Here is a 13419-nt window from a genome sequence, read left to right on the forward strand (position 1 = left end):
TCTGTTTCTTGGTTATGCTGTGGCAGCTTGTTGGTCACACTGCTTTTACACTGTGTTTGTTTAAAATGTAGAGCCTGTAAATTTACTCCAGTTCAGCTCTTTGAAATACTGAAAACCACAAAGTCTGGCAGAAGTGCTCTAGCAATTAAAATAGCTACAGATCCCATTAGATGTTAAAGAAAGTTGCAGACATTTGATACCAATGAAGAGGATCATTTTTACTCAAGTTTTTAAATCAAGTCGAGTATCTAGATTAAATAGCTCAATAAATTTGTCTTTTTTACCTAGTGAAGTAAACCTGCCACAAGTACTCTCTGCTTTGTAAACCTAACACATTTTGGTTTGCAGGCAGGCAGGAAGTATTCCCTTCTAGAAGGTATTTCAGTCCTAGGTCACTGCTGCTGACATGAGCCAGTCTTAAACTTCAGTGAGCCAAACCCAAGCAGACAAACATTCACTATGCAGGAGGAAGATGTGAGAATACAGCAGATCCTACTTGTTCTGGCACTTCCAGAACATACACAAGGTCTTCGGTAGGCTTTTATCCAGTTGCTCGGTGAATCTTGGAGATGAGGCACACCAAGTTTTAGTGTAATAGTCTAGATTTAAAAGATCTTTTGAGAAAAGCCATTTTGCCTGTACACTCTGGCAGTATGTCTTAAGAAAGGAAATTATTTTAAAGAGTCCATCAAGAATATGGTCTTTAATTACCGGCATCCTAGTGTGCTTCCTGACTTGATTCAGTTTGTGTCTTCTGTCATTTAGAAGATCTTCATTTCAGTTTTCCTATGTCTTTCAGAGATGAGCAACATAATTTTAACTTTGAATATTTAACTGGGTAGTGTTTTTTCTGAGTTTTGTATTTCTAACTGTAAGAAAGACACAGTTTGGATTAAAGTCAGCAGTGAAGACAGTTATACCCTCCTGCAGATGCTTGTGCAATTAGTTTGGTTCAACAAAGTATTTAAGCAAGTGATTAAATGAACAAATGAGCAAATATTACTGGGGTCTGGTCCACTAAGCTAATGGGCAAAGAAATTCTCTCATTTCAGTGTCTTTTCATCAAGTTATTGGCTTGAACCAGATTGTTTCCATGCTTGAATATTTTTGCGTGAGTGGGACTCATTGAATCAGGGATAATTATTCATCCTCAGTGAAGCCATTCCATTATCATACTTCAGAAACTAACACTGCATCTTTTGATATTTCTTTTGATGCAGGGATGACATGCAGTTGAAGACACCTCACAGTAAAATAAATGGACAGCCAAAAGGAATATCCAGGTTGGGTTCAACATCAAGTTCCCAGGGGACACCTGTCAGCCCTGCTAGACACTCAAATGTTAAGAAGGTGTCTGGAGTTGGTGGAACGACCTATGAAATTTCAGTGTAAAATAAAAATTAAATAAAAATAAAGAGCCATCCACTCAGCCAGCCATGAAGCTAGGAGCACTGTGAAGACTCAAATAACAACAAAGAAGGAGCAGCAGCAGTCGGCCACTCTCCTTTTCTTGTTTTGGGTTTGTTCTGTTTTCATCTCTATCCTTTGGCCAAAAACCAGCTACAGCCTTATTCTTGAGGGAATAAAATTGTACAGTCCATCAGACTCTTCATTAACCTGATGGACGGGAACTGGCTACCACGTAACACCACAACCACAGAGCGGATTTTGTTCATGCAAGAGAGTGCTAACGCCGTTGTGCGTCTGTCTGTCCAACAAACCCATTGTGTACCAGTTGTGCAGTGAACAAGTGAAATGTCCAGGATCATTCAGTTTTTCCATGCCCCTTCCTGCTTCTTCTGGCCAGTGGTGTGTCCAGCAGGAGTCAGAGGCCTAGCTGCTGTCTTCCTACCAAGAAGGAAAGCAGGCTCCCTGCGCTGGGCAGTCTGCGTGTATGAGAACTGCTCTGCATCTCACAAGAACTACAGGTCAGGTTCCTCCTCCTGGGCAGGAGCAGGGCAGGGGCACCCTGGGCAATGAACGCCGTCTCATCTTTAAAAGCCTCCCTGCTCCCCTGATCATGGCTGGGTGCAGGAAAAAGGATAGCAACAGCTTCTCACTGTCTGCAATGTGCCTCCCCATGTGTGAAATTGTGTGTGTGCGCCCGTGTGTTTGTTTCTCATGGAAAAGGACCGCAACACCAGTAAGGATCTTCCACTCTCACCTCTTGCTCCCTCTGGTTTTTAAAGGCTCCTCTAACTCACAAACAAAACCAAGTGGATAAGAAAGGAAGTGTTTGGATGGGAACATGTTTTAAACAGTCGTCAGCTGCTTTCCCTGCACCCTCCTTATTACCTGTTGGATCTAGGCAATAACGTGGTTTACTGCCTTGCCCTGGTGCCCTCTGTGTAATCCTGCAGCAGGGTTATCACGATCTGTTGAATTTACAGTGTGTGTAACTGAGCCAAGCATAAGTCTAAAGGATATAAATTTGCTGTCTGCCGAATGACTAGCACATTCCCTCTGGTCTTCAATACTGTTAGACAAAGGATTTTTATGTTTGGTTTTTGATTTTTCTTTCCCCTTGGGAACAACTTTTTAAAATAATATCTATCAAATCTATTTAACATTCTAAGGTTTCCTTTTCCTGTCTCGAGAAAACTACATTTACTTTCTGGATTTAAAGACAACTTTACTATAAAACAAACAAACAAACAAAAAAACAACAAGAAAGAGTTACACTATTTTTGTCATAGATATCAGGACTCTGATAACTAATTTTGGGACAAATGCATTTTTTTTTCTTCTTATCTCCTTTTCGTTCCCCTTTACTTACTGTCAAAAGTACTGAGGTCTGGACCAATGCTAAATAGCCAGATCATGTGTGCAATTAAGAATATCCTGAGTGACTGTTGCCAAAGTCAGTAAAAATGATTATTTATCACTGAGCCAGTCATCATATGAAACCTTGACTTTCCACCTGGTTCTCCTGGTGAATAGTTTTGACTGGAGAGCTAAACTGGTTGTGTTTCAGGATATTTGCTTCAAGGCACTAAGTCCTTTTCAGTCCTTGACTATAATGGAGAAGTCTCCAGATATCTGGTAGCAATTCAGAGTGCATTGATAACACCGTACTTGTTTTCATGTATGTCAAGATCAATTATTCCAGAAGGCAAATGTTGACCTTAGTTTTGCCTGGTTAAAATTTATCTTTTGATTTGATAAATCTTGACATCCACTGCAATACATGCTTACTATATGTTCCTTTTGTATCACATAATTTTTGGAGAGGAAGATTGAAGAGAATATAAGAAAGTTAATTATCTCTATGTGTAAAGCTCAATGTTGTCTGAAGGGAGAAATCTACAGTGATGTGGCTGAAATAGGCCAGTTATGAGACAGTGAACTAGAAATCAGTGTGCATTTTATGGCCTTGATGATATTTTAAATGCCTACCATAGGGACATTACAGAACAGAGAAGCAATAGTCCTTCTGTGCAGATTTGTTCACTGGCGTGTAGAATATTGCCTTTAGCTTGAGGCACACAGTGCCGGAAAGATGCTGGCAGTCTGTATCAGGTACAGAGGGAGCAATATATATATTAAAAGACTGGACAGGCTGGCTGATGAGAAGATTTAAAGGGCTAAAAAAATGTCACTGGCTAAGCAATGAAGTGGAAATTGAATATGATAATTTTACAAATATTAGTTAAAAAATATAAAACCAAAGGTAAATCATAGAAATCAAAGGGTTGTCACTGGTTACCAATTGGTCTGCATTTAGAGGGAGGAGAAAAGATGATGGGGAAGGGGCAGTGGAATAGTCTTCCAAGGCAAAGTACTGGAGACTACCTATTTCAGAGTCAAACCATATTCAGACAAGTCATTAAAGAACTTTCTGTAAGAGGCGAACCTGCAGGGGCAAGGGGTTAGACCAAATGGCCTTATAGATTTCTTCCATCCTTAACTGTTACTAATCTGCAACTCTGCCCTGATGTTAACTCCTCAGGAAGGTGCAGTACTTCCTCAAGGACTGGAATTCACTCTGGTGCATAGAATAACACAAGACTTATCTGTTTTTAAAGTATCACGTATGCCTCTTGTAAGCGCTCAGAAAGAGGGGATGAGTGACGCAGAATTTGGGTTAGTGATCTAAACAAGGGCACATTTTATCATGTATTTTTGAATATGTACATGAAATTCATGCAAGCAAGGCTGAAAGTCTGTACCAATATAATATTTGAGATTTGCATCCCAGTGATGCTTCACTTTAATCATTCGTCTCCTACATCTATAAAAGAAAAAGCTACTGAGGAACTTGAAGGGCCAAACAGCCTTTGGAGTTAACTACATTAGTTCATGAGAGAAGAATTTCTCGGCAAGACTAAACACAGTATTGTGTGTATAAAGCACTAATATCCAGGGTTATTTTTGAAATAGTTCACAAGGGGCAAGGGAGGAAAGAATGAATGCACTGTGTCATTACAGGTTTAATTGTAAGGATTATTATATATTTTGTGAGTAGTTCTAGCCACAGTTGAGACACATCTGATACAGTAATAGGTTTACAATGGTACCAAAGTCTTTTTTTTTTCCTTTTGAGGTTTGTATATAATTCAGTGCACATTGCCTGGAGTAAGTTACTCAAATCTTCTGAAAGAATAATCTAAGCAGAACTGTTAACAGGAGATTGCATGCAGCAAATCCAGCCTCATTTCCACCCAAGGCACTGAACCTACAGCTGTTTTCTCAAAAATGTAAGTGTCTTTTTCCACAGCTCCTATTGTGGGACTGGGGACCTACTTAGTACATCTAATTTTGGAGCAGAATCCAGCCCATGTTAAAGCGTAGTTCTTCAAACAGTTTACAGATTAGCAGCAGAGTTTTTCTTCTGCTTAGATACTCAGTTTTTACAGACACTACAGGCCAAATCTTCAGGTGGTATAAATTGGTGTGGCTCTGCTGAAACGAGTGTAAGTGATGCTAATTTACAGTAGGTGGGGATCAGCCATGAAAATCCAGCACAAGTTAACACATATTATAAAGTAGCTTCTTGATTTTGTCATGTTTATTTCATGTTTCAGAAGTCTTAAAACTTTTCAGCGTGTTTTTATTTTTAGCTGTGGATTGTATTACTTTTTTTTAAGAACAGCAATAGTTTTTGTTTAGTTTATGCATCAATTTTCATTGCATATCGCATTTTATTAGCCATTCATTCCCTGTTCATAAACTCCCATTTAGCCTCCAGGTTTTCATTGTAGTACAATCTGCCTTGAAAAGTTGGATCTCTGTATCTTTAATTGTATAATATAATGAGTATTATGAAATTAAATGTAACTTACTACATGGGTGGGAGAGAAAGGAAATATTTTTACTTGAAGCCTTAATATTTTCTTTTTTTACTGCTTTGTTTGTTGACCTCATAGGAAAGTCTGAATAGCAAAGACTTTGAAACTTTGGGCCAAATACTGCACTGATATATAACCAGCATTTGGCCCCCTACATCAAAACTGGATGCAGACATAACCTGAAGTGAACAAGGGAAAATGCTTCAGGGTGGCATGTTTTCCTGAAGATCTTTAATACAGTCTGAAAGATGTGTCTGTAAGCAAGTACATTAAAGAAGTCCTCAAATCTTGAATTTTGAAGAAGGGTGATAGTGCGAACTGCCCAAATACCTTACATTTGCATTTTCTTTTTAAATTAAAACAAAACAAATGTAATTACGTAGTTTGGTTAAAATCAGCTCAAAGGGTTGCACAGAGCTGTATTAGTAGCCACGTGCAGCAAATGAACTGTGTTGTGTTGCTGTTCCAAAATTGCTAACCAAGTGTAATGTCGTGTCAACTTGGCCTAAGATAATCACCTCATGGGCGTTATAGCAGACGTTCCTCAGATAATGCCTATTCTCCTATAAGCCTAATGTGGAAATTGCAATGTGGTTTTCTTTGGACTATATCTGTGGTCCAGACTAGATATATATATATATATATACAATTTTTATTTTATTTTTTATGTGGGAAAGACAAGGTCAAGGTTGCTGTCTCTGACAGTCTGGAAAGTTCATGTCGAACCGTTTTTATGGTCTGTATCTCACCTGTTCTGCCACCTTGAATTGTTGGAATGTATCCGTGCAGGCTTTGTGGAGCTCTGTCTGTAACCTTTTTTGTGGCTCTCGTAATACATATATATTTTTTAAACCTTTGAGTCACTTCAGTATTTTAAAGTGTCCGGTTTCCCTGGTGTGTTATGCCTGAAATGCATTCATTTGCTGAGTTGGTTCATTGGGTGCTGCCCCTTTTCATTTCCCCTTGTGCAAAACGTGAACTGAAACAATACAGCTGGACACGCCAGTTCCAGTGCAGAACCCCCAGGTGTCAAAACATTAAACAAAGTGATTGCAGGTGAAGTCTCATTTTCAAGGTGCTTTCAATAGAGTAGAAAATATGCTGAGTCTTTGAAAGAGTACCTCCTACTTGTGACCAATGGATCGTGCTTGTGAGGCCACAGTAAGTGGTTCATGGAACAACACTAAATGAAGGGTTTTGTAGCGCTTTTTGTCGAATTTGTGGGGGTTAATAGGAATCGTGTGCTCCAGCACAATTGAGAATAGTTGCTACAGAGTAACTGTGGAAAAAATGTTATATGTTTGTTGAAATGTTCTATCCAGGATGTCTGGATTTATACATCCTAAAGATGTATAACTTTTTCTATCTTCATCTATCCATTTGTTTCTATTCTTTGAAAAATATGTTCATTTGATCTGCAAGACTGGCTTATAATTTGCAGTTGCCAAACCCTCCTAATGGCAGCTGCTTCAGGATTTCTGATGCTGTAATTTGCATATATAGGCTGATTATATCGAGCGAGGTTCCATTCAAACATGTTCATTATAAATGCCAGTCATATTTGTGCGCTGTAGTGTCTTCACATGGCAGAGGTTACTTTATTACATGACCAGAAACTTAATTACCAGGCTCCATTGACACTGGCTAAATCAAACAGATTTATGTAAGGTCATGATCTGTTTTAGTACATTTTATTTACAGACATCTTGGCTTACAGAGATCTTGGCTTTCCTCTCTCTAAGTAATGGATAAATTATCCAGGTTGCAGTTCTCCATTATTGTTATTTTTTATTCTGCAGGACAAGTTTCAGTTCACATTTTGGAACGTAATAAGGAGAGACAAAGGAAACTATTTATACAGGTGAATATATCTTTTAAGAGAGAAGCAGTTATATAATAAATGGATTAGAGTTACTGTCAAAATAGGTTTTGTTCATCTTGTCACAATAACTTGAATTTTAAAGTAAGGTTTATTTCACAGCTGATATCTGTATAACCCTGAAACATTTTTAAAATGTCTTGGTTAGACATTTCAAATTATATGAAGAAATATGATCTACTTCCACAGATTAAAAACAGTCCTAGAAAAGTGATGGTACATTTTACAGTGCCTTATATATATGTGTATATATATATGTATATATAATGCCTATATGTATATAATGTATACATAACTGTGTACATATATTCAAGTAAAACTAGTTACAGGTGTCCCGATCTGGTGTATTTTAAATGGAACTGATCTGTGTTGATAGAAAAAGAAACGATTGTATCAGCAGCAAAATACAAAACCAAAAATACTTATTAAAACGTTAGCAAATAAAACAGACTGGAAACAGTGTTTCTGCCAGTGGTTATGTTCCATGCCACGGAAGGCTGGTAGGTAGACCCACTGTTTTACGGGCTATTCAGAGAAGAGAAAGCAGTGATGGAGAAAGTGGAGAATGCATCAAGGAGCTTTCCCTTCACTCTGGCGCTGTGCCCTTATTTTCATACCTGCACCCTCCCATTGCACCTTGTCTCATGAATTTCCCTTTTTCTTAAGCATCATTTCTCCTGAAGCCATGTATAAGTTTGGTTATTGGACCTGAAGACCCTGGTGGCCTGACCTGCTGCAACAAATGCTGTATTTCTATGCTGCATCTTTCAAGTACCTGCCACGAGGCGCTCAGCAGCAGGTGGTGACTCAGAGCATTCCTGGAGTTGGAGCTGTCCATGGGAACTTGTAAGAGCATGAGGGATCCCTGAGAGCATCCCAGTGCTTGGACCTATAAAAGAGAGGTGCAGGAGGAGGGGATGGGCTGTCTTCCAGGGGAAGCTGAGAGCTTAGATGAACTGTCAGAAATTGCTCAAACAAGCGGCCTTGAGAAACCTGGCTTTTGGCTGTGACAGAAAGAATCCTTCAGCCCCACTGGCACTAACCCACTAGTTCTTTCAAATGGGCAATCTGATTCTTTCCTCCAAGTGTTATTTTTTCTCCCAACAGGCATGCAATATTCTTGATACAGGCTAGGTCCAGCATGAGGACTTTTGCAAAGCTTCAGACATCTAGAGAGAGAGAAAAATGACTTCTGCAGAAGAGACTCTCTCATCTCATGATTGTAAGGAAGATTATTCATGTTTCCTTTTTCTTACAAATTCTTTCATGCTATGTTGCCATCCACTTTGCCTTTTAGACATGCATCTTTTCTGTGGAATTTCAGACAGTAGTGTGACCATTTATTTGCAAGGAATATAAAGGATTGACATGTCCTATCCATACGGTATTGGATCTAAGAAGTACCTGGTCCGAGATGAACAGCACACAAGGAGTGTGGGCAATGCTGAGCTTTACCAGTATTTCCAGACTGTGTTAGGACATTCTGCCTACCCAGAACTCATTAAGGAAAGTCATTCCTGCGTTCTTGGGCACAGGGCAGCTTGATCAAGATATGTGTCCAGAAGTGCACAACATGACTCTTGCAGTTGTATTTAAGTAATTCAAAAGCCTTTCTTTCAGCAATCTACAAGGTATCTGCCATGTAAAATCCATAAGGTCCATACGCTCTATCATGCAGTTTATTTCACACCTTTAAACTCCCAGCCTCCATGTAGGGTTTGTACTATCAATCTATTTCCCCATTATTGGGTATAAAGAGGATTTTCAAGGATGTGTTTGAGCATTGTCTCTGTGTGTGAAACCCTTCCACTGAAGTCAGTAGTAACAGAGAAATGATGGGGAGGATTTGTCTGATTAGGTGGGGAAAGGGCAATGCCTAGAACTCTTTAAGGGAAAATGTAGCCTTCCATACAAATGAAGCATGGTTTGGAACCAAAGAATGCCCATGAGTTTGGGTTCAACAAATCATGTCATTACGCACAGTCAGGAGTAGGGAGTCAATGTAGAACTTTACACCAAAATCACAACCTTTGAATACTTGAGATGAACACCTAAAATGAGAATGTTTTCATAGTGGCACAGTAAAACATTAAGCTCATGAATGCTGTGCTTTGCTCACACTGAAATCTTAGCTTCCCTAAAATCTACGATAGTTTTTCTGTTAATGTTAGTGGAGCTTCGTTATGCCCAACTTGCTATTAGGAGTGGCATCCATGGGATTTAGCTCACCGCTACAGTTCATTGACAATAGGACTTCAAGTCTGTTTTTCCCCAACAAGAAACAATGGGGAAAGTGGAATTTCATAAATGTCCCATTTTTTGGACAACTCGATTTTTAAAGCAGCCTCTGTCCCTACTACACAGTCTCCATGTAGGATCTTCTGAGTGGCAGCCAGCAAGGTGGAATTAGGGTGTACTAGTGGAGCACCAAAGTGGCACGCTTCTTCCTTCTGGCTTGTCCTTTCACACAGTCTGCAGGTAAGTGGCTCCTAGGCAGTGGTTTCTTCCTGCATCCACAGCTTGAATGGATATGAGGTGGATGGATCCTGTGTGTGTCACTTGCAAAGCACACCTACCATGGAGCATACATTTCAAAAGCCTCTTTCAGCCATGTAAGTGCACAGGACGTGGGGATCTTTGGATGAGAGATAACTATGGAAGTTCATAAAACGGCATTATAATCTGGTTCTAATCCTGGGCGCAGGTGGTTTAGCAGGAATATAGCTTTACATTATTCAGCTTTTATTTTTTTTCCTGTGCAGTCATTTGAACAGATGGTAAAAGGTTTTTTTTGGTGTGTGTGTGTGTGTGTGTATGTATGTGTGTGTGTTTTTAATAAATAGAAACCAATGCTATTTTTTCTTAGGAAAAACTCACCTTGTAGAAACTGCAGTGTCTGGTGAAATTCAGTGAGTAACAGCATGATCCTATTTTTGCAGCCTGAGTGTTAGGAGTCCATCTGGCCTCAGGATCAGCCCTCATTTCTCACGGAAAGATGTCTAAAATAATAGATGTAAAAACAAGGAAGTAAGTACTTATAAATAGGTGTTGGTTATGACTAATTTTTCAGACTCACTATGACACCATGCAGGTGAACTGCTGTGTTGTTGGCCACAATCTTCTGTATCAAGAGGCACATGCTTTGCACTGCTATCTTGTTGGCAGCTTCCCAGTGTTAAGCTGTGATATGCAGTAAGAGACATACCAGTTAGATGTTCAGTTGGAAACATGGTCTAAAATTAAGGCACAGGAATGGGCATCAGCCAGTTTGGCACCAGTTCCTGCCTCCACTACAAATTACTGCTGGACTTGTATATCTTCCTGTGCCTCCTCGCTCCATGTCAGATGGGGATGTGACTTCTTGGCCTCACAAATGTGTTGTGACTGTCTGTGAGAGTCTCAAATCGTATCATTCTGCAGGCAGCTGTGTGGCTGGAGCCAAGCAGATGCATCCCACAGGCATCCAGGAGTAATAGGGCAGATTTGGGGCATATTTAACCTCAAATGAAAGTATCGTTTCAGGTCACATTCCTGGGGAAGAAGTTTTTGTGTGTTTGTGTGATGGGTGTTGCTGACAGTAGTCTTGGTCTTTTGCACTGACTTTGAAAGGCTGTTTTAGTAAAAATGTGATAGAAATTTCTGCCTTGATCCCTCCTTTGACCTCCTGCATATCTCCTCATAATCCAAACCCTCTTCATAATAACCGCACAGCACTATCCTCATTCCAGGAGACCATATGCCTGGTTGCCTCAAGCACTTCAACTTTTCCATGCCTGTTTATTGGGATAGTTGTTCACATAAATAATAATTAAAATTACTGAGCAGAAATACAGTAAAACAGCTGTAGGTTGGGAGTGACCTCAAAAAGGTCACCATGAGAAAACTCTCATTAATTTCTGTCTTTCTTGTATCTATTTTGTTGCACAGAAATACGTCTATATTTACCCACAGCACTGTATTCGTAGCACATGAAGATTATTAAAGAAGGAATAACATTGCCTGTTGGTGCAAAAAATAGTGTCTTTGCTAGTATGGTCTTTCAGTCAATAATCCCTTTCTAGTAAAGGGGGAAGGAAAGGGTTAAAAGTTATTAATCGTTGGGATTTTTAACACAGGAAAGTACACCCTGCTCTAAGGAGCTGGAAAGTTAGACGTATGCATGTGAAAATAAAAATAGCAGGAGTTTATTTAACTGTAAAGGCAAATCAAATATATTTATTTTCACTTATATTAAAGCAGAGAATGGCTGCATTTTCCAAAACATGTAAAACATCGTAAGAAAATATACCATGATATTTTACCGTGTTTCTCCCTATTTTTAATTCAGAATTTATAAAACTGTTCTTTATGACTATATTACTTTTCATTTATTTTTGAAACTTTTTTTTCTTGTGTTATATCTACAAGAATCAGGTATCTGTACAAACTCTTTTTATATACATATCAAAAGCCCTGGATGCTGCAGAACTTCATTTCAGTACTGTGCCACAAATGATGGAGAGGGTCCTTTAGGGTACAAAAGACTTGGGGTGTGCTATCCCCCCCCCTTTTTTTTGGGGGGGGGGTTATTTGTATATATATGCACATATCCACAGAGATTTCCAGATGATGGGCTTGTGACCAGAAGGAAACTGAGCATCCTGCTCTTGGATGGAGTCATCAGACAACTTGTGCACTCAGAAATGCTTTGCTCACCTGAGGAAGAGATCTGCAAAGTGTTTTTCTGTCTTTCTAGGTCCAGCGTGTCTGTGCTTCCTCCTAGCTGAAACAGCAGGCAGTTTAAGCAATGAGCTCTTCTGCGGTATCTGCACATGGCAGGGATGAGGCAGACCTAGGAACCAGTGACAGTTTGTGTTTGCAGCTGTGCCACTGACTCACTCTGTCACCTTGGGAAAGTCACGTCACGCTCAGCAGCTGATATTCCAGTATGACACAGAAGTTGAGATCCTCTGGATTTAAATTGCTAAACGAGTTGCCTTTTTGAGTCTGGAGCCAGATCGGAAGCAGCTGGCAATGGGGCATTGCTTGGTAGAGGCTTTTGGATGATGGCATGGACACCGTCTTGTGGCAGAGGTGTGGAGCTTCAGAGGGCTTTTTCACAATCCTTGGCTAAGGTCAAAAAGGAAAACAACCAAAAAAAAGTAATATAAAAGGGAGAAGAAGTATCTTCAGCTGACTTGAAGGGAAGTAGTGTCAAAAGAGGACTAAGAGTAGCTGGGTTTATTGCTGGCAAGAAGTACTTCCTCCAGTTGCTATCATCACTAAGGATTGTCCGGGTAAGGTAGCACGGTGTTAAGTACATAGAAGGTCTCTTCTTCCTGCTCCAGGTGGATTCGCATTGTTAGGTTTCAGAATGTCAGAAGGTTATAATGTAGGCAGGGCCTTGACAAGGGCAGGGGTATAAGACAGAGTACCAGCATAAATCTTCAGAGCCCTTTAACACATTTCACTGGGGACAGAAGGCAAGCTGGCAGGAAGAAGTTCAAATGGAGCTCTGTCCTCACAAGATAGCCATTAGTTTTTGACAATTCCAAATTGCTCTGTATTTATCTTTGAGGGATACTTTTAGTATAAAATGTTTTTTTTTTTTTAATTTTATTTTAAGCAGCAACCAGTCTCACAATGCCATGTGTCTGTCAACTGAACCATTAAAAAAAACAAAACAGATGCTTGTAAAAATAATTCCCCTTCCCAAGTTGTTGGAGTTGGCATGAAGACAACATTTGTAATTTTCTAGGCCAGTTTGCAGCTCAAAGTTGTTTTATAGGACATAATAATTTTGTTACAAAATATAAATTAAATCTGAAGTTACAGTAAATTGCTGATTACTGTTCATTTTGCAGATATATAAACTTGCACAGGATCTGAAATCCAGATTCAAAAAACTTGCATAAAATGTATACTGTGTATTTCAGCTATAGCTACAGCAATGGCTGATGTATGTAGATTTTGCTACTATTTTTAAAAGTATGCTGCATTAATTCCTACTAATAGCAACAATTATTTTAGCTAATGAAACCATTTTTAAGTAGTTTTCATACATTCCTTCTTTTTGAAGCAAAGTCACTGGTAAGTGACACCAGGTTATAACAGTAAAATACTAGTGGTAAATCAGAATAGAAAAACAATTCTCTTCAAAGAGTTTCTCTCTGAAACTCCTCCCGTCAAGAACTCTCTCTTGAAATCAGCTGGTTTAAATGATGTAAAGTTATGAATGCCGTGGAGGAAGCGAACAAGGAATGAGTATTCTCT

The 13419-nt window shown here is 39.3% G+C and overlaps 1 protein-coding gene across 5 annotated transcripts in view; it reads left to right on the forward strand.

Annotated features, from left to right (window-relative positions):
- The window catches only part of ZDHHC8 (zinc finger DHHC-type palmitoyltransferase 8), a 118111-nt gene extending 105975 nt beyond the window's left edge, over positions 1-12136 (forward strand). For 4 of the 5 annotated variants that reach the window (XM_035556984.2, XM_035556986.2, XM_035556985.2 and 1 more), the window contains exon 11: positions 1221-7587. In XM_035556984.2, coding sequence (XP_035412877.1) covers positions 1221-1392 — 172 coding nt within the window. In that variant the 3' untranslated portion in view covers positions 1393-7587. Of the gene's footprint in view, positions 1-1220; positions 7588-11902 lie in introns of those variants that run through there. The other variant, XR_004780312.2, reaches the window with a different exon arrangement.
- Positions 12137-13419: the final 1283 nt, after the last annotated feature.

Source organism: Cygnus atratus, chromosome 17 (assembly GCF_013377495.2).
Source record: "Cygnus atratus isolate AKBS03 ecotype Queensland, Australia chromosome 17, CAtr_DNAZoo_HiC_assembly, whole genome shotgun sequence".
NCBI classification, from domain to species: Eukaryota; Metazoa; Chordata; class Aves; order Anseriformes; family Anatidae; genus Cygnus; species Cygnus atratus.